This window comes from Lepidochelys kempii, chromosome 5 (genome assembly GCF_965140265.1).
Source record: "Lepidochelys kempii isolate rLepKem1 chromosome 5, rLepKem1.hap2, whole genome shotgun sequence".
NCBI classification, from domain to species: Eukaryota; Metazoa; Chordata; order Testudines; family Cheloniidae; genus Lepidochelys; species Lepidochelys kempii.
This window is the reverse complement of record NC_133260.1, coordinates 90,442,381-90,468,508: the sequence shown is the minus strand read 5'-3', so window position 1 is coordinate 90,468,508 and position 26,128 is coordinate 90,442,381. Positions and strand designations below refer to the sequence as shown.

Sequence of the window (26,128 nt, the reverse complement as noted above, 5' to 3'; positions counted from 1 at the left end):
GAGCACAAATAAAGCATGTTGGGGCTGCTGCTAACTGCAGATTGAATAAACCCTGATCTTGATTCCTTCTAATCCTAAAAACCATCTATTATTGTCCATAGCATTTTGCTGCTAGTGTATGTTAAAACATAGTTTAGTTTTCTATCTATTCCAGCAGTTACATGTGTTCAGATATATTTCCTTAACTTAACATTGAATTTTGACTTCTGTGAAGATGGGTACACATGTATGGAGTATTCTAATTTAAGCTACATAAGCCAGCACAAATTCTTGTTAAAATCTCTCCACTGTATTCTCAAGAGGAGGGGAAAAAAGTCTTACTGATTTTGTAGGTATTAAATTATGTAAATTGTCGTGTTCTGTTTTGATATGAATGTCATTAAGAGCTGCTGGATGCTTTATAAGATGGCTGTGAGAACAGTTAAACTACAAAAATCAATAAGTTAAAATGTTCTTGCCAATAACCCCCGCACCTCTTCTCTCAGCGTTGCAGGTGGAGAGCTCTTTGATTTTTTAGCTGAAAAGGAATCTCTGACTGAGGAGGAGGCCACAGAATTTCTCAAACAAATCCTTAATGGTGTTTACTATCTCCACTCTCTGCAAATTGCCCATTTTGATCTCAAGGTATGTTGGACAGATAATTTGGGGTACTGTAAGCAACCCCCTTAAAGTCCCAATTACGCTACCAAAAAAAATCTCCAGTTGTAATACAGATCACATCTTGAAAATGTGGTTGCCAGCCTATGTAGATAAGGGAGAGAACTCAGCTGAAAAGTAATGGTTTCCAACCGTCTTTAATTTAAAAATCAAAAAATGCTTTTCCCGCATTTACACAGACTGGGACTTACCAACAAAACAATATCCTGGAAACGGTTTTCAAGAATGATCTTGAAACCTATGTCAGGTTAGGAATTGTATGTAGTGTGGATGTGGCCTTGATTAGAGCTGTGTAAATAATCAATTTTTCAGTTCACTGGCAATTTTGAAAAATCAGAAGAACAAATAATTTGAGGTCAAAGAAAACATCTCATTTAAATTTCAAGCAATTTTTTACTATTTTAAAATAAAATTTAAGGAAATTTCAAAATAGGTCATTTCAAATAAAAAAACGTTGACACGAAATGCTTTGACTTTTTTTTCCCAAAAATTGTGTTTTTTCTACATGAACAATTTGGCAAAACCAACACACATTTGCAAAAATTTTTATGTCAAATTTGTATTTTTGCCCCCTCCCCCCCAAAAAAAGTTTCCGACAAAAATTTTTACCCTACTCTAATTTTGATGCAACATTCTGAACTGGAAAATTCTTCTGTCTGTTTGCATTCCATGCATCTAATGCTCACTCAGAAGATCTGCATTTCCTTAAACTGAAACAAGACAACAAAATTATTTACTGTCAGGGATGGTTGTGAAGCAAGTAGCAATTTCCAAAAAGTGAAAAGACTGTTTCAGATCAATCTGTCAGTGAAAAGAGAAAAGCAATATTATGTGAGAAATGACTATGTATTTTTGCATATGTGAACTCCATTAATATGTTGAATTCTTTTTAATATCATTTTACTAGCTTTTTCTTTTCGTAGTCATCAATATTTTCAAGTGTTGAGCATTTTGATATTTCTTCTTGATTTTGGATTGTGGAGGTATATAGGCCCCAAATCAGGAAGGCATCTCAATTCAAGGAAGGTATTTAAAGAGGTGCTGAAGTCCTCCTGAAGATAATGGCCATGTCTACACTATGGAAACAAAGGTGAATTTTTAACATGTGCTAGCTAACACATGTTAAAATACTAGTATATCAGAGGAAGTTGTAGTTTTAACATGTTAGCTGTCCCAGGTAGAGGAGAGCCAAGGGTTTACCTCAGCCAGCTAACACTTGTTTAACCTACAACTGCAGTGTCTACACTAAAGGTAAAATCCTGTCACCACAGAAATCAATGAGCATTTTGCCATTGACTTTAATGGAGCCAGGGTTTCACTTTAGGATTTTAACTTGGATTAGCATGTTTTAACTAATGTGGCTTCTCTAGGGAACACGTATATTTTTAAGACAAGGCCAAGAGACTGAAACACATATTTAACTAACGAGCACATTAGTAGCCTTGTAGCCTGTGCATATTATGAAATCTTTTTTGTTTGTTGGTTTTTGTTTTGAAAGCCTGAAAACATAATGCTGCTGGATAGAAATGTACCAAAGCCCCGCATCAAGATTATTGACTTTGGCTTATCACACAAAATTGACTTTGGAAATGAGTTTAAAAATATCTTTGGAACACCAGAGTTTGTTGGTGAGTACAGATTATGCCTTATATATTGTTTTCTTTTCCTTAAGCCTATGAAATCGTGCATATGGCATGTCTCAACTTAGCTATGATTTACAGAATTTGTGTGCAGTAAATGACATTTTGAGATTTTGTAAAGTACACCATATTTCTTAGCAGTAACTTGGTTGTATCATTGTAAAAGATTTTCTGTTATAATGACATTGCAGGTTATAAATCAGTGTTTTTAAGGTGTCAGAATTAAATAAAACTGCTGTTTGCATCTTTGTTTGCTTATGTACTTCACATACTATTCATTCTCTCTTAGCTCCTGAAATAGTAAACTACGAACCCCTTGGTCTTGAGGCAGATATGTGGTAAGTTAATGAACCATTCTGAGATGGTAGTTGTCATTATTATATATTATATTATTGTTCTGACTCTTTCCCTCTCTCTCTCTCTCTCTCTCCCCAGGAGCATCGGTGTAATAACTTACATTCTGTAAGTATCAAAATCCATAAATCATTCTTTGGGAACATTTAATTTTTTTGTTCTAACATTATGTTCTGATTCTGTCCTCTTGGCTTTCAATTGTTTGGTGTATTTTTGATGTCAATAAGACATATACATAGCATATGGCCACTTAACTAAACTGCATTGATTCTACATGATTTTTACCTAATTGAAGTTGAATAATAAAAAAAGCTATAGCATAATTGTTAAAAGAATAGCTAAGAGTCAATGCTGAGACAGTGGGATGGAAGCCTTGTTTAGATGATTAGGCAGTGTTCCAAAGTGACATTAATTTTAATTTCTCTGAAGTTAAATCACAGCTTTTGTCTTTGTAAGATTATCATCTTTAAGATACGTCTGAACTCTAAAAGCAGAAAGCCTCTTTTTTTTCTTTTTTTTTTTTTTTTGCACTTCCTTGTCAGATCTTGCAGGGATGAAATGGCATGTAGCATATAATATATACTGTGTCCAATCTTACTTTTAACAGCCTAAGTGGTGCATCACCATTTCTTGGAGAAACAAAACAAGAAACATTAGCAAACGTATCTGCTGTGAATTATGACTTTGAGGAAGAATTCTTCAGTAATACCAGTGCCCTAGCTAAAGATTTTATAAGAAGACTTCTAGTTAAGGATCCAAAGTGAGTTACTTCTGTTCCTGTGTTTCTGCTGTGGTATCCTGAATTACATATCCTGGTTCAATTTGTATTCTGTATCTGTGCTCATTAGTTAAATATGATCTGCTAGAGTCAACAAAGTAATAGGAGTATTTTTTTTCTCCCATTTAAAGGAAAAGAATGACAATTCTGGATAGCTTGCAGCATCCCTGGATCAAGGTTAGTGTATAAGGAAATCACTTTATATTCTCTTTTGTTTATCATTCTCTGGTATGCATACCTATGCTTATTCAACTACTTCATGAAAACTGGAAAGCATAAAGTGGTGTTCCCACTTAATAAATATTGCTGTTTGCAAAGCTAAATGGAAGGATGCTGCGTATTGGCTATAGACTTAATTAAGTTATGTTCAGTACATGGTAGTTATGGGCAAGTACTGTAGCCCATTATTCAGATGGTAGTTTTGTTTGGTCAGGGAGAGACAAATGTTCAGGAAAGAGTGTACCAACAAAGATACATTTTCTGAATCAAATCCAGTTTCTCCCTCTTCCTAACCTTTTCAAATCTCTATTTAAGTGTGGCTAAATGATGACTGAGCTAAGGAGAGCCATGTCTCTTCCTCACTCCCTAATTGGTCTGAGAAGAGAACTGCTGGGACTGATCCACTTCTTTCCCAATTAATACTTGGCTTGAGTAGGGTTTTCTAAGATATAGTGTCATCTTTTCCACAGGAGAGAGAGAGATCTAGGTTACAAGGGGGAGAATAGGGCATCTGGCCTTTTTTGATCATACAGGCCACTTGGTGCAATCTGGCCCATTTCTAAGAGTGTGGTTTTGAAAAATTAAAATAAAATTGTTCCTTCCCCTGCCACTTGTCATCTCTGGAAGACTTGATTTAGCAGTATCCAGAGAGGACCTAACTTCATCAATCATCCCAACATTCACTGGTGACATAATTTCAACAAGGAACTCCTGGGAGCCTCATCCAGCACACTGCTGTATAATAATCTGTTAGATCTTATTAAAATGCAGTTGTGCTCTGAAGTTTGAGTAAAAATTGCACTTTGTTCACTAGATCTGTTCCCTGCATAAATTCCGTCCTGTCTACTTCCCTTTGTGAATTAAATGAAGAGGGACAAAATAAGTGCATACTGCTATTAGCCCTGCAGAGCCAGCACTCCTAACTGGAAGTCAGCTGGATTCTGTTCCTTTTTATGCACAATCAATAATAATGCATTAAGTTCCAGTCAGTTTATACCTATGCAAAGCCAGTAAAAGCAGTGGAGTGATGGAAATGTCACTAAGAACATATTCTGGCTTGCAGAACTTTTATGGTGGGTCATGATGATGTACAAGAAGCAGCTTGGTTCTCAAGGTACTTGGTTGAGTTTGCAAGGCTGACAGGGGAGGGGAAAAAAATCTCTGCTTGTTAACTATATGCATTTCATCTGCAAATCATTGAACCAGAATCATGGAACTTCTCTGAGATGTTCTTACAAAGTCTCTTCACAGTATAACTACCCTTCAATAGTTGGTTTAGTACTGATTTTTTTGCTCTAGAGTTAGAGCTGTGCTAATAACCATTTTTTTTCCGGTCCCTGGCAGTTTCAAAACAAAATAGTTTGGGATTGAACAAAATGTTTTGTTCAACCTGAAACTAAACATTTTGTTTCCATTTTGGGCATTTGACCCCTTTTATTTAATAAAGCAAAGGAATGTTGGCAGTAAAGGGCTAGATTCACAAAAGGACATTCACAAAAGCAAGGTGGTGGTGTTGCCTCCTTTATACCTAGGATGTGGAAGATGCGGGTTTGAATCCCCACTCTGGTGCAGGGACTTGAGCTCAGGTCTCACCCATCCCAGGTGAGTGCCCTAATCACTAAAGTATTAACTGTTGGGGGGAGGGTGTCTCTCAGTATCTCCTATTAAAAGATATTCCACTTTGTATAAATTATTACGTATTCATTGGACCAGGAACTGGAATATGGGTGTCTCCCAGCTGAGGGCCCTAACTACCAGACTACAGAGTCATTCTCTCCCCCTGCCCCAAAGAAACACTTAATTGTTTATTTAATGTGAAACAGCTTCACCAGGAGAGATTGTGAGACAGACAACCCAGAATACACTATAGTTCAGGTGTTAGTGCACTCACCTGGGAGTAGGGAGTCCTTGGTTCAAATCCCTGCTTCAGAGTGGGGATTCAAACCTCCAAAAGAGCCGGTGAGTGCTCCAACCACTGGGATATTGGGTATAAGGTGGCCACCTCCATACCACCACAGTTCTGTGAGTGGCAGTTAAGTCTCTTTGGGGACTATAACCCAAAAAACTGAAACATTTCAGTTTGAGATTTCTGAAAAAGTTTTGACCAAAACAGCCAAAATCAATATGAATTTGCAAAATGGCTTTGTCAACCCAAATCTGCATTATGTGGCAAAAAACTGCTGAAAAATGTCACCCTGTTTGAGATAGAGTAACTAAATCAGTTTAGTTACACTAATAGGAACTCTAAATGTACACACACTTAAGCTGATTGAAATTGTACTTAAGCAGTTTTATATTAATGTAGTTACTCTGGTTCACGTTTTCCAGCTCCTGGCACAAGAGAAGAAGTTAGTCTGATAGCCTGAACACCCTGATTTTTCTAGATATCTCGTCCTCCTGCCACCATTTGCCCCCTATTTAAAAATATAACAATCTAGTACCCCTGTTCCATATGAGCTCCAGCCACATCTTCCTGTTAAGCTAAATCGTACACTGGTATTTGGGGCCTTCCTAATCACAGAGCATGCAAGATCACTTAATGCAGGGGTGGCCAACCTGTGGCTCCGGAGCCGCATGTGGGTTTTCAGAGGTTAATATGCGGCTCCTTACCTAGGCACGGATTCTGGGGTTGGAACTATAGATGCTAACTTTCTAATGTGCTGGGGGGTGCTCACTGCTCATCCCCTTGCTCTGCCCCAAGCCCTGCCCCCACTCCACCCCTTCCCCCAAGGCCCTTGCCCCTTCCCCTGAACCTGCCATGCCCTCGCTCCTCCCCCCATAGCCTTCTGCACATGTGAAACAGCTGATTGCAGGGGGAGGGGAGAGTAGGTGCTGATTGGTGGGGGCTGCCAGCGGGCAGGAGGTGTTGGGGAGTGGATCGGGGGCTTCTGACCTGTTACTGCAGCTCTGTGGCAATGTACATTGATAAATGCTGGCTCCTTCTCAGGCTCAGGTTGGCCACCCCTGACTTAATACAAGGATGCACTCATCTGAGGGTTGGTGCTCAGTGTTCGCTCTGAGAGCTTGTCTGTATTGAGTGCCTACTCAAGTGTAAATCTACAGCGCATTAGCCTGCTGTGCACTAAGTGGCCAGTGGACCCCGCTGCCACACACTAAAAGTTCGATAGTACACGTTGACCTAAAGCACACTATGAAACTTTTAGTTCATGGCAGCAGGGTCTACACTGCCACTTAGTGTGCTCCCAGCAAGAGGGCTGTAGATTCACACACCAGCTTGCCGCACATTAACTCGTCATATAGGAGCCCATTGCAGTTGTAGCTGGGTTTTGACTTGTAAACTAGTGAAATGAAATGGGAGATGTTGGATACCAAATTGATTATCTTGAAAGCAGAACAAAACCTGGGCTGCATTTATAATCAACCAGGAAATCCTTACAGAAAACAGGTCTTTGCTGGTACACCAGGATCGGGGAGGGGTCTCTGCCCGAGAGATAGAAGTCCTAGGTTAAAGATTAAAAAAAATCAAATGGTTTACAAAACAGTTAACTTTCTTTTGAAACTTGCTACCTTGTTACTCTGGAAAGATCTTTCAAATTAATAGAGCAGTCAGCTACTCTGACTAAACTCATTAGCTGGATGTTTCTGCTAAGGCAGTCAGCAGCAAAATAGTTAACTATACTGATACTTGTAATTAATGTTTAGAGGTGACAATTTAATGCCTCTCTGGTATGAATAAGATTGTACAACTGTTTGTGTATGCCTCTAGCCAGCACTGTATTCATAAACTGTCTTTACAACACAATGAGGTGGAACTTCGGGTTTTGGGAGTTTTTTAAACTACAACTTAAAGAAAAAAGAGGGATGATTAGAGACCCTAACTCTTTGGAACACATGAAATTTGTACAGGTGTGGCTTCCTGGAGTGCCTACTGCTTTCTTCAAGTATACTAACTGCACACTCTGCTAGGTCTTGCATATTAGAATGGTGCCTTTTTGTATACTTTACTACAATACTGTGGACTTTACTGTCTTTGCAACCTCAGATAATTGTTTAGTTGGAGTTAAAATTGTACAGCAGAAAGATGATTTTGTGAAAGCAGTAGCATAATTGGGGGATATTTAAAAATATGCTTTTGTGCTTCTCTTCCTCATAGCCTAAGGATACCCAACAAGCCCTTAGCAGAAAAGCATCTGCAGTAAATATGGAGAAATTCAAAAAGTTTGCAGCACGAAGAAAATGGAAAGTAAGTTATTTAGCAAGTCTTCATAAAGCTGGTGATGAATGTAATGTCATTCTCTTCTCAGGATAAACACAAGTGAAATATTGTTAATTGTATTGCTTTTTTGCTCAGATGAAGTTTACAATCTGAAACTTCATTAAAAACAGAAAATACATTTTCGTACCAATCAAAGTATTTGCAGTATGGGAGAAGAGGAAGGAGAACCCGCTTCTTGTGTTGACTTGGAGTACATTTGTAGGCACTTAGATGCTGTGGTTGTGGGGATGTAGTATAAAAAGCTAAAGAGAAATTCTATTCATTACTGAACTGAGTATAAATACTTAAATTATTGTGCATTGAGCTGTATTCATTTTATATAAACTGTTTTTATATAAGCGGCAAAGAGTCCTGTGGCACCTTATAGACTAACAGACATATTGGAGCATAAGCTTTCGTGGGTGAATACATGTATCCGACGAAGTGGGAATTCACCCACGAAAGCTTATGCTCCAATACGTCTGTTAGTCTATAAGGTGCCACAGGACTCTTCGCCGCTTTTACAGATCCAGACTAACATGGCTATCCCTCTGTTTTTATATATTATCAAGACAGTCAAATAACAAGAGTGCATATTTACAATTTGAAAAGCATTTATATTTTATTGTATTTATTTGTATGACTCTAATGTCATGGAAAATGTTATAGGTGTGCATGGCAGTGTAAATATGCAAAGAGGCTAGTCTTTTTAAAAAAAAAAAAAAAAAAGGAACAGGAAACAACTGGAGTTGGTCAAAAGTGGGAGGGGGGAGCAAAAATTTAGTTCCTGCCCCACAAAGATTACAGTCTAAGGCTCTACACCTTGAAAGACTTACATGAGCCTCGCTTCTGAACCGAAACTGGGTGTGGAATTGACAGAGTATGGGTAGGTGTAAGGAGTAGAATCAGCAAAGGAGAGAACTTCATTTCTTCACCACACATTCTGAGAGACCTGCACTTGAAGCAAGGAAAGGAAGGGATGTAGCAGAAGAAATCTATGTACCATGATACCAGAGTTAAGCGAGAGTCAGCAATGGGATGCATGAATTATAAAAGAGAAGTTCCTTCTTTGGGATAGAGGTCAAGAAATAGGATTTTTCTCTCTAGCTTAAGCAATAGAAAAAAATACTAAATATCTGGCCTCAGAATCTGTTTGCCAAGATTCAATGTCTGGTTTAGGTGGGATCAAGTGTGCTTGTAAAGCTTAAATTGCATGAGAAATGTCAGTCTTCTCTGGTGTCTAAGAAGAAGCAGTGTGTAGACATCTTCATCCTTTTGTATAATGTAATATTTAAAGGAACACTATCAGGTAATTTAGGTCCAAATTAAATTGTGTATGTGTGCACATTTTAAAATGAGAAAATCCATTCGTAGAAGTATTTTCATGAAATGTATGGCCTGAGCAAGGGGAATTTAGTACAAGTAACTTTTTTTGTTTGCATAGAAAAATGTTTAAATCCAATGTTTGCTACCCATTGGTGTTCTACTGAAACAGACAGTCTGTTTTATTACCAGTACAGATGAAACCCAATGAGTAAACAGTATACACAGTGAAAAACCTGATATATCAAAAATTCTTTCCACTTTTATGTGTTTAAAACACAATTTTCCTTTTCTGTGATGATAAAGTTTGTTTTAAAAGAAGTATCTTCCTATCACAAATGTTCTATTTGATATTTTAAGTAAAAATAGCTCTTCTTCTTTTTAAAAAGCAATCAGTACGCTTAATTTCGTTGTGCCAAAGATTATCAAGATCCTTCTTATCCAGAAGTAACATGAGTGTTGCTAGGAGTGATGATACTCTGGTAAGCATATATTTTTATTGGTTTACTGCTTTAAATACTTTCTGACATATAACATGAATACTGAAATATTTTAAAATGTGTACATAGGATATTATTTCTGATATAGCAAGAGATAGATTCATGAAGTTTTAGGCCAGAAGGGTCCATTATGATCATTTATTCTGACCTCCTGCATAACAGACTATAGAATGATCTTCACTAACTTCTGCATTGAGTCCAATAACTTGAGGTTCAAATTTATTTATCATGTTGTTGTAGTTTGATTCATGAGACACTTTCACACCATAGTAATTATAAAACAGATGTATTGAGCATTTGCAGGTTGAGTTGCTCAGGGTACTGTACGCTATAAACCATTTTTTTTTATTTTTTTTTAGTAAAAAAGCTTAGAATATTTAAAAGGAATTTTTTAAAAAGTAGGTGCTTCTACAATGTAAATGTTTCAGGAAAACATGTGAGGGAAAGGAAATAATTACGAGCAAGCAGTAGCCAAATTTGAATAAGTAAAGCAGTCAGATGTAAAGGTGGGGGATGGGTGTTAAGGAGCACCTGAGGGCTCACCACAGTAAAGGCACAATTGCTTAGCATGCCTTACAGTTAGGAGATCTGTAGGTCTCAGTCAGGACACTACAGAAATCTGTAGGGTTCCTTAGTTTTCAAGGTGTAAGAAGAATTGTCCCTTGTACTAATAGAGTTATGGAATGCCCTTTGTGTTAAGGCAGATAGAATGGAAAAATGAATGAAATACATACTCTAGAGCAGGCATGGGCAAACTTTTTGGCCCGAGGGCCACATCTGGATATGGAAATTGTATGGCGGGCCATGAATGCTCATGAAATTGGGGTTGGAGTGCAGGAAGGACGTGAGGGCTCTGGCTGGGGGTGCAGGCTCTGGGGGGGTGGGTGCCAGAAATGACGAGTTCAGGTGCTCTGGGCAGGAGATTGGTGTGCGGGGGGGGGAAAGAGAGCTGGAGGTGCGGGCACTGGGGTGGGGCTGGAGATGAGGGATTTGGGATGTAGGAGGGTGCTCGAGGCTGGGACCAAGGGGTTCACAGGGCAGGAGGGGGATCAAGGCTAGGGCAGGGGGTTGGGGCACATGGTGGGGGGTGAGGGTTCGGAGTGGGGGTGGGGCCAGAAATGAGGAGTTCAAGGTGCAGGAGGAGGCTCTGGGCAGGGGGTTGGGGTGAGAGCTCCAGTTGGGGGTGCAGGCTCTGGGGTGGGGCTGGGGATGAGGGGTTGGGGGTGCAGGAGGGGGCTCTGGGCTGGGACTCGGGGGGTGGGGGGGAGGGAAGGAAGGAAGGGGCTCTGGGCTAGGGCAGGGGATTGGGGCTCAGAAGGGGCTCAGGGGTGCAGGATCCGGGCAGCACGTACCTCAAGCAGCTCCCGGAAGCAGCAGCATGTCGTCGGCCTTTTCCCCCCTCTTCCCCCCCCCCCCCCCCGGCTCCTATGTGGAGGCATGGCCAGGCGGTTCCGCACGCTGGCCTGTCCACAGGCACCGCCCCTGCAGCTTCCTGCAGTTCCCAGCACGTGAATCCCGCTGGCTACCTCTAAATGGAGCACGGCGCGACCCCCAACCCCATTGCTGGCTGGAGTGTGGGAAGGCAAGCCCCAGACCCTGCTCCCCAGTGGGAGCTCGAGGGCTGGATTAAATCAGCTGGAGGGCCAGATGTGGCACGCGGGCCATAGTTTGCCCACCCCGCTCTAGAGCTTCAAGTCATAGCACAGCTGTTCACTGGTGGGGTTGGGGGGGGGAACTTCTGTGCACCTGTTTGTGCATTATTAATTAGTGATAGTGGTAGGGCCAAGTGGCTCCAATTGGAGTTAGCATAATGGGGCTAGGCAGGGTGTAACTGCGCAGTAAGATAGCAAAAGCAACCAGTAGAAATATTCCCCTTCATTCATCCGAGCTAGATGTGTTGAGTTCTACTCTTGTCAGTACATTTTTTTTGAATGACACATTGTGTTTGCTGTGTGTCGTGTCTATTATCTTGCTATGACTGAAGACACTGGAGGGCAATTCTGAGTACTCTGGAATGGCATAGAGGGTAGGCTTGCCCTAGAGTCCTTTCACAAAATTACCCTTCTTACTTACTATCATGTGTTTAGTTGTGCTACCTGATTCCTGCATTCCAACTTCAGGTGTAGCTAGCAGCTGCATATCAGCAGTGTGTCTGTATAACTTGTGAGGAAGTTAAAGATGAAGAATGTTATAGAAATGCGAACAAATGTGCTTATGATTCTCTAATGTGGTGTTTGCAACACCCTGATTTATTACCATAGCAATTGTTCCTCCCGTTCTCCACTGGACTGGTCTGCTTGACCTTCTGAATTAGTCAAGAATAACAGGATGATTCAGAAAGGGCAAACTTCTAATTACACACAAGTTCTATGGTTGACAGCAATATCAATAAGTGAAATGCAGACAGGAGGCCATTTTTAATTAATCAATTTTTTTTATACTCTTGACTATAACAGGGATTTTTAAAGACATAAAGGTCAATCTGCAAGTGTAAGTCTGGATATGTCTACATTGAAATCAGGAGATGTGACTGCAGCATGGGTGGACATACCTGAGCTAGCTTTGATCTAGTTAGATCGAAGGAGCTTGGATGACAATAGCAGTGTAGCTGTGGGGGCATGGGCTAGCTACTTGAGTATGTACCCAGGCTTCTACTCAGGAAGCTAGCCCATGCCACCACCGCTGTTGCTGCAGTTATAGTGCTATATTGGTACTTGAACTAGCTAGCTAGATCAAAGCTAGCTCTGGAATGTCTACACAAGCTGCAATCGCACCTCCCAATTTCAATGTTTACGTACCTTGAGAGATGTTGAGCACCCTCCTCTCCCATTGACCTTGCAGGATGGGCCCAGAGAGTACATTAGACCCTATGCCAAACAAGCTTCCTTTCAGTTTATGCAGCTGTATGCCTTTTAGGTTTAAGCCCTTGGGAGCTATAGTTAAAAGCTTGTAAATCCAGAAGCTTTCTCTTTTTAGCTTGCTCTTCAGGTTTTAATGCAGTCCTTAGGAAATATCCTGTGATCAGTAAAGCTTAAACATTTAATGCATTAGAACGTAAACATCCTTTTTTCTGTGCATAAATAGTCTTAAAAATCAAAAATTCTGCAGAGACTTCTTTCTTACCCATTTTATCCTCCCAGTTTCCCTCCTGTGCAAGTCATGTTCTCACTTCCACTTTCCTTTTCTTATCGTTCTACTTTTGTGCTATTTGTTCTCTGACCCATACTACTCCTGCTCCTATTGCTATACTTTAACACTGAATCACCATTTAAGATATGTCACACCAACTCTTTAGCAGGGAGGAGGGTTGCAGGCAAGTGCTAGTGTTTAAGACACTAATAAACTTAGGATAAGGAAAATTAGAGTGATTCAAAAATCAGGCTACATGATTTTTTCTGTGACTTTTTGCTGACTTACTCATGGAGAACACAGATCGTCCCTGGGAAGTACAAGGTTTGTACCTGTATCTTATATTGTTGTTGTAGATGCATTTTTTTAACAAGTTCCTATCACAACTTGCATCTTCAGCTTTACTTTATACAGCTCTCCATTTAGATGATACATAGAAAATTCCAGTAAGGAAACAATGTGGTAGAGAAAGACATCTCTGGAATCTCACTCAGTAAATAATGTGTATAGATGTGGAAAAAATGCACATCTTATTAGGGTAAATTTTCCAAGTAGTGTTCCTACATTTTAGCAGCGTGACTCTTGTGAATAAGTTTTCCAGTCTTGCAGCTAAATGGCTGTATGGTGCTTTGAAAATGTAATTTTCTTTCCTTTTCCTGACAGGTTCTGGGGGATTTTTTGTTTTTGTTTTTTTACTATTATTATTTTGAAAGCTAATGATGATTTTTTTTTTCTATCTCCTTGTTAACTATGAGGATGAGGAGGATTCATTTGTGATGAAAGCTATCATTCATGCCATCAATGATGACAACGTTCCTGGTCTACAGCATCTCCTGGGATCTCTGACTAATTATGATGTCAATCAACCCAACAAGGTATGGTGTTAGGTCTGTGCTGCAACAAGTTGGGGGGCCAGATATCTGTTTGTTCTTGTATGGAGTGATGTGGCTATAAAATAGAAATGTAATATTTGAAATAAGACTAATGGTTAAATGGCTTGTAAGCCATGTAAATGGCTGTCCTACGAAAAGTTATGTTAGGAGTTCATTGTTCATTCCTCTGAAACTGTCTGGATATGGATGCCATAATATTTTTCCTAGGCCTCTGAAATGTAAAGAGTACTGTTGCTTGAAAATCAGCACAAAATTTAAGTTTTGGTAATAAAAAGGAAAATATCTGAAACTTGCAATTAAATATAACCACAAATATTTTAAATCATGATGGAAATTGGTGGGGTGGGGGTGGATTCAGGGAAAGGAGTGTTATTTACTTCATTTTCCAATCAAAACCTTCCCCCTTTCCATACCAACATCACAGGAGAACATGCAGGTGTGCATGAACCTGTGTGCAGGACATTGGCAGGTGCCTGCCCTTTGTGAGTGCAATGGGCTACAGGATGAGAGAAGAGCTCCTGCTGTACCTTTTTCAATGGGTATGTGTGTGTTTGCAGCACTTGCTGTAGCTGTGCATTGGAAATATAATAAGAGGCCACACTGGCTTAACCAGGAGATCTTCAATGACCTGAAACTGGGGGGAAAAAAGTGTCCTACAAAAAGTGATAACTAGATCAAATTACAAGGAATGAATATAAAAATACCACAAGCATGTAGGGACAAAATTAGAAAGGCCAAGGCACAAAATGGGATTAAACTAGCTAGGGACATAAGGGGTAACAAGAAAACATTTTACAAATACATGCGAAGCAAGAGAAAGACCAAGGACAGGCTGATTACTCAATGAGGAGGGAAAGACAATAACAGAAAACATAGCAAAGGCCAAAGTGTTAAATGCCTTTATTTGTTTTCACCAAAAAAGTTAGCAATGATTTAGATGACTAACATAGTGAACATCAGTGTAAATAGGGTAAGATCTGATGCTAAAACAGGAAAAGAATAAGTTCAGAATTACTTAGACAAGTTAGATATTTTAAAGTCAGCAGGCCCTGATGAAATACATCCTAGAATTCTTAAGGAACTGGCTGGAGAGCAATCTGAGCCATTAGTGATTATCTTTAAGAATTTGTAGAGGACAGGAGAAATATCAGAGGACTGAAAAAAGGTACTGTATTTGCCCATCTATGAAAAGAGGAATAAGGACAACCACCCAGGGAATTACAGACTAGTCAGCTTAACTTCAATATCCAGAAAGATAATGGAGCAAATAATCAATCAGTGTGTAAGCACCTAGAAGATAATAAGCTGATAAGTAACAGCAGGGATTTGTCAGGAACAAACCATGTCAAACTAACCTAATATCCTTCTTTGACAGGGTAGAAAGCCATGTGGATATGGGGAAAACATATGTGGTATATCTTGACTTTAATGAGGCTTTTGATATGGTCTCACATGACTTTCGCATAAACAAACTAGAGAAATATAGCCTAAACGAACTTACTATAAGGTGGGTGCACAACTGGTTGGAGTACCGTACTTAGAGTAGTTATCAGTGGTTCACAGTTGAGCCGGAAGGGCAATATCGAGTGAGGTCCTACAGGGATCTGTCCTGGGTCTGGTTCTGTTCAATATATTCATAAATCATAGAATCATAGAATATCAGGGTTGGAAGGGACCTCAGGAGGTCATCTAGTCCAACCCCCTGCTCAAAGCAGGACCAATCCCCAATTTTTGCCCCAGATCCCTCAATGGCCCCCTCAAGGATTGAACGCACAACCTTGGTTTAGCAGGCCAATTCTCAAACCACTGAGCTATCCCTCCCCCTAAATGATTTGGATAATGGCATGGAGAGTACACTTATAAAGTTTGCAAACTGGAAGGAGTTGAAAGTGCTTTGGAGGACAGGATTAGAATTCAAAATGATCTTGACAAACTGGTGAAATGGTCTGAATTAAATAAGATGAAAGTCTGTGAGGACAAATGCAAAATACTATACTTAGGAAGGAATAGAAATACAAAATGGAAATGAATGCCTAAGAAGCAGTGCTGCAGAAAAGGAACTGGAGCTATAGTGGATCACATTAAATATGAGTCAACAATGTAATACTGTTGCAAAAAAGTGAACATCGTTCAGGGATCTATTATAGGAGTGTTGCCAGAAAGACACAAGAAGTAATTCTCCTACTCTATTGAGCACTGATAGAAGCTTAAATGAGGGTACTGTGTCCAGTTTTGGGCACCATGCTTCGGGAAAGATGTGGACAAATTTGAAAGTCGAAAGAAGAGCAACAAAAATGATTAAAGGTCTAGAAAACACGACCTATGAGAAAAGATTGAAAAAATTAGGTTTGTTTAGTGTGGAGAAGAGAAGTCTGAGGATGGACATAAGTCTTCAAGTATGTAAAAGGTTGTTATAAAGAGGAGGGTGATAAATTGTTCTCCTTAATCACTGAGGACAGGACAAGAAGTAATGAGCTTAAATTGCAGCAAGGGAGGTTTAGGTTGGACATTAGGAAAAACTTTGTAACTGTCAGGGTAGTTAAGCACTGGCGTAGATTACTTAGGGAGAGGTACTGGAGTCTCCATTTTAAGAACAGGTTAGACACACCTCTGTCAGGGATGGTCTGTATGATACACAGCCCTACCTCAATGCTAGGGGACTGGACTAGATGACCTATTGAGGTCCCTTCCAGTCTTACATTTCAGTGATTTGATAAAGAGGACGCAGGGTGGGGTGGGACGGATATCATGTGTCCTTGGTGTGGTGTGGGTGGGAAAGGAGACAGCCTGGATACCACTGGCTTTAAGGTATGTGTTGGTGTGAAGGAGATGTGTTTGAACGGAAAGGGAGTGAATATTGGGTCGGAGCAAGCAAGAGGATTTGCAGGGGCTGTGAAAACCAACTATTCATTTGATAACTTTATTTATTTAAGACTGCGGTAGAGGATTGCAGGATTGAGAGCAAGATTAAAGATGGTTTAGTGCATATCCGAATAAATTACACAAGAAAACTTTTGTAACACTATTTTTAACAGCCATATAATGATAATGTAATATATTTACTCACATTCATGTTTCCAGTGCACACCTTGGAGCTGTTCATCTCCTAGCATGTGTTGTTCTTGGAATCAACCTTCGCTTTTGCTAGGAACTGTTTCTTCGTGTAGGTCAAGATACCTGCATTTAAAATGTTCCCTTTGAATCCCAGATTCAGGGCATCAGTTCTTCCTCTTTGAACGGACTTTTTAAAATTGAGTATGTTTGGATAGTTCACTTGCCAAAATTGGGTTTGTAAGACTATTTAAAAAAAAAAAAAAAAAAAAGGAAATAGCCCAGGCTACAGAAAGAGGAAACAGAAAATATGATATAGGTAGTAGGGTAGTCACGCGATTAAAATTAATCCTGATTAATCACACTGTTAAACAATAATAGAATACCATTTATTTAAATATTTTGGATGTTTTCTACATTTTCAAATATATTGATTTCAATTATAATGCAGAATACCAAGTGTACGGTGCTCACTTTATATTTTTTATTACAAATATTTGCACTGTAAAAAAACAAAAGAAATAGTATTTTTCAGTTCACCTAATACAAGTAATGTTGTGCAATCAATTTATCATGAAAGTTGAACTTACAAATGTAGAATTATGTACTAAAATAACTGCATTCAAAAATAAAATAATGTAAAACTTTAGAGCCTACAAGTCCACTTGTCGCAAGATATTTACATGCTAGATGCTCTAAAGATTCATATGTCCCATCATGCTTCAACCACTGTTCCAGAGGACATGCGTCCATGCTGATGACGGGTTCTGCTCGATAACAATCCAAAGCAGTGAGTTCACACCTCATCCCCCTCAGATTTTGGAAGGCACTTCAGATTCTTAAACCTTGGGTCGAGTGCTGTAGCTATCTTTAGAAATCTCACATTGGTATCTTCTTTGCATTTTTTCATATCTGCAGCAAAATTGTTCTTAAAATGAACATGTGCTGAGTCATCGTCTGAGACTGTTATAACATGAAATATATGGCAGAATGCAGGTAAAACAGAGCCGGAGACATACCATTCTATGAACTGCCCGAGGAGTTCAGTCACAAATTTAATTAATGCATTATTTTTTAACAAGCATCGTCAGCATGGAAGCATGTCTTCTGGAATGGTGGCTGAAGCATGAAGGAACATACGAATGTTTAACATATCTGGCATGTAAATACCTTGCAACGTAAGGTACAAAAGTGTCATACAAACACCTGTTCTCACTTTCTGGTGATATTGTAAATAAGAAGTGGGCAGCATTATCTCCTGTAAATGTAAACAAACTTGTTTTTCTTAGCAATTGTCTGAACAAGAAGTAGGACTGAGTGGACTTGTAGGCTCTAAAGTTTTGCATTGTTTTGGTTTTGAGAGCAGTTATGTAACAAAATTAATTATGATTTTGTAAATTTTTTTTAGTTAATGGTGTCAGTTAACTGCGATTAACCGACAGCTCTAATAGGTAGTGTTGTATGATGTGTATTGTTCAGCTGTTTTCTGAGATGGGTTGATTTTTTTACATGATTTCATTACCAAAAAAATCTTGAGGATCATTTGTTATCTCTCTGGTCTGTTTTCTTGGTGCAGTCACATGAAATTGCCAGATAAGGTAGGAAGGAAGATGGCACGCATCTCTAAAATAGTGTGCCCCCTGCTTATATTCAGACTTCTAAAACCTTATTTAGGAGCCTAAATAGAAGAGAACTTCAGGTGCCCAACTCATTTGAAAATGAGGCTGTGTTTATTTAGGTCATAAATATAGATTTAGAGCCTAATTTTAGGCACCCTAATTTGAAAACGCTGGCCCATGTTCGTAAATTATTCCCTGTAGACCATTTATCTAAACGTGACTTTCTCTCAAGAATATGGAAAATCAGTCGTTCCTTTGTACATTTGTAAGTCCAGTTGCTATTTCAGCATTCTTCCCCTCCACATCCAAATCTCTCAAAAGACAATATTTTTCCCTTTTTTATTCTTTGTTTTCAGCATGGAACACCTCCACTGCTAATTGCTGCTGGCTGTGGAAACATTCAGATGCTTCAGTTACTCATAAAGCGAGGATCCCGTATTGATATTCAGGATAAGGTCAGGATTCTATTTTGTATAACAATTTTAGTTGGTACTACTGAGTTTCCTGTCATATTAGTGGGTTTATTGCAGCTAATGTAGTAAATTATTTCAAGTTATTAATCGTAAAAGGTTGTTTAGAAAGTGTCTTCATCGAATTAGTTTCATATTTCTCTTACACCAAATTAGCTAGAGCGCTTTTCACAAACCTCTACAGAATGATAAATGTACTGCTTAATTACTTGAGCTGTCATTCCTATTAAAACACAAAAGCTATAATGGGGATCCTTTGTGAAAAACATTTATACTTCTTGAAAAAGTGTTATGTGGTGGCTTTGGCTCAAGTTGCCTGAGCCACTAACTTGTTAAATCACTATTTGACTTAAAGTATTTGGGAAAGTATTTATTTTCTCCATGAAGTGTTGTTCGGTGATTCTTCCTCCCACCCCCAGCAGCTTGGCAAACTATCTTTTAAGAGAATACGGGGATGTTAAGATAATTTGATATTAACTCTTGTTCAACTGACATGAAGTCCCAAAATCTCAAGGTTTTGATGAAAGCTCTAGTCCTGGCTCGTCTGGAAAACTTTTGTAGGTTTTCTTGGTCTTATTGTTTCTTTGGCTTACTTTGGCTGTGGATGAGCCTCCTGTTGTTCAGCACATTCGTGTGTGTGTGTGTGTGTGTGTTCGCGCGCGCACAAAGTTATAGCCTAGTGAATATCCTGAAGTGCAATGTTTTTGTTCATTATTTTTATAATACAATATTTTGAACAGGCTGGGTCTAATGCAGTCTACTGGGCTTCTCGACATGGTCATGTACAAACTCTGAAATTTCTCTGTGAGAGCAAATGCCCTTTGGATGTTAAGGATAAGGTAAGGAAAAAACTCTTTTCATTGTCAACTTAAATGCTGAGAGTATATTTTTATGAACAATTAACTGTATTTTAGGGTATGACAGGCAGTTTACTGTTACTTTTCGCCATGCTAGCTCGATTACGTCCTACAATCCTAATCCTAGCAGTGGGAGACCTAACTCATAGGAACTTCCCTTAGCCCAGGAAGTCTACCTCCCGCAACACTTGTCTGGGGAGGCACACCCTCTGCACCCCTAGCCCTAGCCTGGTAACATCTGCTTCCTGGAAATAAATCCTACCAAGCACTTAGTGCTAGAGCCCTAACCCTAACCCTAGCCTGGGCCCGCCTGCCTTTTAGATCCCTAACCCTAGCTTGGGCAGGCTTACCTCCTGCAACCCTAATCCTGGGAGACCTTAGTACTAGAACCCTAAGTCTAGCCTAAATGAGGCCTACCCTGGAACCATAATCCTAACCCAGGGAGGCCTACTCCTAGAAACCTAACCCTTGCCTGGGGAAGACTACCTCCTAGAACCTTAACCCTGACTTGCGGACACTTATCTCCCAGAAGCCCGACCTTCAAGTCGGGAGACCCATCTCCCAGAACATTAACCCTATGGCAGGGAAACTAACCTCCTTCAACCCTAACCCTAGCCCGGGCTGGCCTACTTCCTAGATCCCTAGGTTCCTGAGCTGCAGTCACACCTTTGATTGCAGTGTAGATAAATCCTTCATCAGTGAGACAGATCTAGTTGTTGAGGAAGAAGTCCTCAGCTTTGCCTTGTATCAAAGACTGTCTTTGTAAGTCAAGTGACAATAATAATATAGTCTTGTAGTCTTGTAGTGATGGTGTTTTTATTGGGAAAATAAACCCATGCATATGAGTGTGATAAGGAGAGTGCAAAGTGCACTTATATACTTAATGAAAATGCTTCAGTTTCTCATAAAGAGGATCTCCCACAGATGTCCAGGATAAGGTCAGAACTGTGTTTTCATTTATCCTGCATGAAAAGAATTTTGACTTGAAATTGAATGTAGCAAAGGTTAGTGCAGTTCAGAGCTAATGAAAAATTACCTTATTTCCACTAATGTTACTAAGGCCAGGTCAACACTAAAAAATTTTGCCATGATAATAAGGTCAGTTAGGGATGTAATTTTTTTTTAAGCATTTTTATGCCAAGAAGAGTCCTCGTGCAGTTGCACCAGCATAAAAGTGCTTTTGCCAGGTTATTTTATTTTGCTCAGCGCACTGGTACAAACTGTATTGGCAAAAACATTACTTTGGCTGGATAAGCTGTACGATGTTTGTATGGGCCAGCCTTTTTCTAGTGTAGGCCTGGCCTAAATAAACTATTTATTTTGCTTTATGGAAGATGTTAATCCCTGAATAAAAGTTCTATTCTATGCTCTAGGAGCCATTACAACATTTAAAAACCATATATTATCTTTTTAGTATCATATGACAACATAATAACTTCTCATCAAACTTCAAATAATTACAGCACCTTAGCCGCCAGCAGCCCAGGAAAAAAATCTATCCCCTCAGACACACGTCCCTTCCCAAGTACCGGGGAGAAAAGATGAACCAGAGAGCATGCCCCAAATGTTGACGAATCAGGTCTCTGGCAAACAGTGAGGAAATAAATTCCAGAAAAGGAAGGCCTTCACAGATAACACACTCTGCCAGTTGCTCCCCCCATTTATAACAAGGGAGCTGTAGCTTGAATGTCTACACTGACTGTATTTGTGGCAGTATGGCATGGGAAGAGGTGGTATCTGAGGTAATTGGGCCCAAAACCATCTAGCTAGAGCATTAAATGTTGAAACCTACACTTAGTATTCCACCCAGAAACTCCCAGGCCGCCAGTGGAACTCGCAGAGAACTGATGTTCCATTCATGGGAGTGTGACACATGAAATAACACTTGAATGTGCTTGCTCTGTCATTGCAGTCTGGAGAGACAGCGCTCCATGTGGCAGCTCGGTATGGTCATGTAGATGTGGTTCAATATCTCTGCAGCATTGGATCCAATCCCAATTTTCAAGACAAGGTAGGTAGGCTCAGCTCTTCTTCCTCCTACAGAAATATGAGTTCGTTCAGCATAAGTAACCATAACTTCTGGTCTTGCCTTATAGCCCCTTGCCATGTTTCAAATAGAAACTACTCTGGTGTTTTACCTCCTAGTAAATGGAGACTGTTCATAAACTGTGTGCATGAGAAAGCTACCGTTTTTCCTTGTAGAACACCAAGGTATCTTGAAATGATTTACAGAAGTTTAAGGATGGAGAGAGCTGCACCTCTGTTTACACAGCAGAAGTGCAAGTTGTGTGCAACCTTCATGGGTTCAGCTAGCACCTGGACTGGCTATTGACTCTGCTATGAAGCAGATCCTTCCAAAATTCTCTGTGACTGATAAAAATGATGAGCCAAAGTGATAAACAACTTATTTTTTATATATATAAAATTAAGGAATCAAATTATATAGCTATAATTTTGATAACTTATTGAATTCAGAGAAGAAACATGCATTTCTTTAAAGAAGACATGTTTAACATATTTCAGCTATTAATTGGTGTCCATTGTGGGGAGGTGAAAAGGGAAATATATCATCCAAAAAACCCAAACAGTTTCCAAGCTCAAGTGTCTCTCAGTCCTTGGGAGCTCCTTCTCGCTACAGACAGTCTCAAGTCTTTCAAAATATTGTCTGCAATGGGAGAATCTGGAACTGACTCAGGCAGTCACAGAAGCAGGGCAACGGGCAAAAGTTGCAAACCCAACCCTTTCTCAGTCTGTCAGCTGAAGCCATCCCCGTACACACATGTCTAAAGGCTTCACATGACTGTTACTCCTTCAGTTACCATGGAAAGCTTGAGTCCTCTCTACTAAGTAAGATCGCCTGTAGTATGAGCTTCGAGTATCTGCTTCCCTTATGCCCAAATAAATCTGTTAGTCTTTAAGGTGTCACCGGACTCCTTGTTGTTTTTGCTTCCCTTATAGCTCAGTGGAGGGGTGAGGAGGTTACATCTGCAATCCCATTGCCCTTGTCGTTTGGCAGGACCCTTCTTCCCTTTTAATCTTAACTGGTTATAACCTGTTGTACTTACAACTGCATCTTTTGTAGAACATTTGTGTGTCTCTTATTAAACGTTAAATTAGAGCTTAAAGATTAAATATTTTAACACGTCTTAGGGTCCTTAGTCACTTTTGAAAATGGGGCTTATGCTTCTAAGTTACTTAGGTATTCTTTAAAATCTTTAACCTTAACTGACTTGTGGAAGGCAGATCACACTCAGAGCTGGAAATTGAATACTGGAGTTCTCACTCCAAATTTTTTGTTTCAACCACTTGACTAATCCCTAAATAAGTGAAATAATTCCATATGAATGAGGACATGTTTTAAAATGAGAGAACCTAGATAAATAATTAGCTTCAGTTGCATGGAAACAGCAAGACAGGGGTGCCAGTATTTGCAGGCAAGTCAGGTATCACTATTATGTTTTGTACTAAGAAATCTGCATTCCTGGAATCCAGATGGTTAAGAGAAGCTACTGAGTTATCATAATCATTGTGTGTGTCAGGGTGAAGTACACCCACATTGAGAAAGTTATCTTAATAAATTATAGTGATGCTAAATCATTTTATCGGATTTAACTTGAATAGACAGATTTCTTTCCTTTCCCCTTCTTCCGGTTTTACAGGACAAGCTGGGGAATTGGCACTGCTAGCACATAGTTTCAGCTGTTTTTTGTTTTGATTTGTCAATATTGATAGGAAGAAGAAACTCCTTTGCACTGTGCTGCTTGGCATGGCTACTACTCTGTTGCCAAAGCACTTTGTGAGGCAGGTTGTAATGTGAACATTAAAAACAAAGAAGGGGAAACTCCACTCCTGACAGCATCAGCTAGAGGTTACCATGATATTGTGGAATGCTTGGCAGAACACGGAGCTGACCTTGATGCAACAGACAAGGTTAGTTATGGGTGAATGAGTCACATTTAGTCAGGAATTATATGCAGAGGACATAAGTGATACAGGACTATTTATACCTCTAAATTACTTTCCTTAAAGTACTTCATTTGACTGCTTCAGGCCATCATTCTTTTTTAAAATATAAGCTCTCTAATGGATTATAAAGAGAAAATTGATGGCTGCTTCTAAAAGTTGCTGACTGATTTGTTCATTCATACTGGAAATAACCATTCCATTATTATGTCTGTATTCATGTAAATACCACCTTATTAAATCTGTTTATCTGTCCATCACACTTTATGGCTGACACACATTCTTTATACAGAAAATAACTGAAATACTGACTCTTGTAATTGCAATAAGCTATTCATTTTTAAAGGACAAAAGGCAATGAATTTATCACTTGCCTTCAATACCTGTGTGTCAGATAAAGAGAATAAATAATCTGTTTTCCAATAGTCTAAACTACAGCTTTTTAAAAATTGCACTAATTCAGAATTACTTTTTTTCCTCTCATGACTGGTATTGAAGAAACCTTGAGTTTCGTTGTTTATATTAGCATACTGATGATGGTTGTTATTTCTGGAGTTTCTATTGCATTTAAACAGTGCTTATGTCAAAGGTCTGCTGTGTGCTGCTGATGAAACATTTTGCTTATAAGAGAATTAAATGGAATGACTTTTGAGTCTTGCTACCTTCCCACTCCCAAGTTGCTTCAAATACAGAAGGAGCTGCACCACTCAGAAGCTGCCATTCTCTACGCAGATTGTGTGACTTTTGCATTGGCCACCTTCTGGCAATAAAGACTTGCGCTAGTATGTCTTAGCCTCTGTACCGCTTTCAGGGAAAACTGTTGATTTGTTCTGAGATAGACTTGTGCTGGGAAAATAAAATTGTTATGGCTTGTGATCCAAAAGGCAGGACAATATACACAACCACCATTAAATTACCACACATCTATGGAAAAATACTTGAATTTGTATAACTCACTTCATAATGGTGGGATTTTTTTTTAAATGTGACTGACCAGTTGTCTTGTGATTTCAGGATGGACACATAGCCCTGCATCTTGCAGTGAGAAGATGTCAAATGGAAGTAGTTAAAACTCTCATCGGTCAGGGATGTTTTGTAGATTTCCAAGACAGACATGGTAACACCCCTATGCATGTGGCCTGCAAAGATGGGAATGTCCCTATTGTGATGGCACTCTGTGAAGCAAGTTGTAATTTGGATGTTACAAATAAGGTAAACAAAAAACAATAGTGCTGGTACAGAACTTCTCTGTTAAATATCTTACCTTCTTGGGTGCCTGAACTTCTCTTAATTTATAAAAAAAAAAAAATTGTGTAAAAATCCTTTTATTTTTCAGAGTGCAAATAGAAAACATTTTCAAGAACTTAAAAAGGTAGAGCTATGGTAAACTTTAGAGCGGTTGAGTTGTTAATTGAAAATCCATGCGGAAAGAGACAAACTGAATTAGTTGCATCAGTAAACTTTTCTGTTCTGTCCTAATGTTAATATAGATGCCGACACATTTGTCTGGTAGTATGGCTTTACTTCTTGCAGATGATGTTTAGGCAACAGGGGTTGGGTGGAATGCTGTATACTTCATATTTTGTTGGTAGTCTAAAGAAGTATTAAATTAAGTAATAAAGATTATTAATAATAATTATGATTTACTTATAGAACTGATAACAAGTACTTCTGTATATTAAAAAAGCTCTCCTTTTGAATTATGAGGAAAGATTCTCATATACAGCTATTAAGTGATTTAAATCAACTTCAGATTCCACCACCAATTAAAGACAAGTGTTGTGTTAGTGCAGGGGTAGGCAACCTTTGGCACGTGGCCCATCAGGGTAATCCGCTGGTGGGCCATGAGACATTTTGTTTATATTGACTGTACACAGGCACAGTTCCCCGTGGCCACGGTTCACTGTTCCCAGCCAGTGGGAGCTGCGGGAAGCGGCAGGCCACAGGGACGTGCTGGCCACCGCTTCCCGCAGCTCCCATTAGCCAGGAACGGGAAACCGTGGTCACTGGGGGCGGGGGCTGTGCCTGTGGACAGTCAATGTAAACAAAATGTCTCACGGCCCGCCAGCAGATTACCCCGATGGGCCGCATGCCGAAGGTTGCTGACCCCAGTGTTAGTGGATTCATGTGACATTCATGTTTTAAGCCAATTTTTAGAAAGTTAAACATCAATGATACTTTAAATCAGTTAACAAAAATGTTATTGACCATATTAGTGCTTTCCAGAGTTGAGGACACTAGACCAAATGCTGTACCCTTTCACCAACTTTTTTGTTTCATGTAGGAACTACACTTAATCACAGAATTGGTTAGTAAATTATACCCCTCTAAAACAACATTTATTCCACTGTTTGTTACAGGATGATTGCTAATTAAAGGTGGAAAATGTTCATCAAGTTGTAGAAAACCCTTTCCGGTGTGACATTTAGTAGCCTGTGTCTCAGATAGTCAAGTTATTA

General features: G+C 39.4%; 1 protein-coding gene across 9 annotated transcripts in view; it reads left to right on the top strand.

The window, feature by feature from the left end:
• DAPK1 (death associated protein kinase 1) overlaps positions 1-26,128 on the top strand; it is a 123,541-nt gene that overhangs the window by 67,819 nt on the left and 29,594 nt on the right. For 8 of the 9 annotated variants that reach the window (XR_012159054.1, XM_073344991.1, XM_073344992.1 and 5 more), the window contains 14 exons: positions 486-624; positions 2,156-2,285; positions 2,587-2,635; positions 2,733-2,759; positions 3,259-3,411; positions 3,561-3,606; positions 7,763-7,852; positions 9,577-9,669; positions 13,572-13,691; positions 18,736-18,834; positions 19,590-19,688; positions 21,619-21,717; positions 23,439-23,636; positions 24,684-24,881. Coding sequence is in view for 8 of the 9 variants with exons in the window: in XM_073344991.1 (XP_073201092.1) it covers positions 486-624; positions 2,156-2,285; positions 2,587-2,635; positions 2,733-2,759; positions 3,259-3,411; positions 3,561-3,606; positions 7,763-7,852; positions 9,577-9,669; positions 13,572-13,691; positions 18,736-18,834; positions 19,590-19,688; positions 21,619-21,717; positions 23,439-23,636; positions 24,684-24,881 (1,540 nt within the window). In the remaining variant the exon portion in view is untranslated. The remainder of the gene's footprint in view (positions 1-485; positions 625-2,155; positions 2,286-2,586; positions 2,636-2,732; positions 2,760-3,258; positions 3,412-3,560; positions 3,607-7,762; positions 7,853-9,576; positions 9,670-13,571; positions 13,692-18,735; positions 18,835-19,589; positions 19,689-21,618; positions 21,718-23,438; positions 23,637-24,683; positions 24,882-26,128) is intronic. The other variant, XM_073344996.1, reaches the window with a different exon arrangement.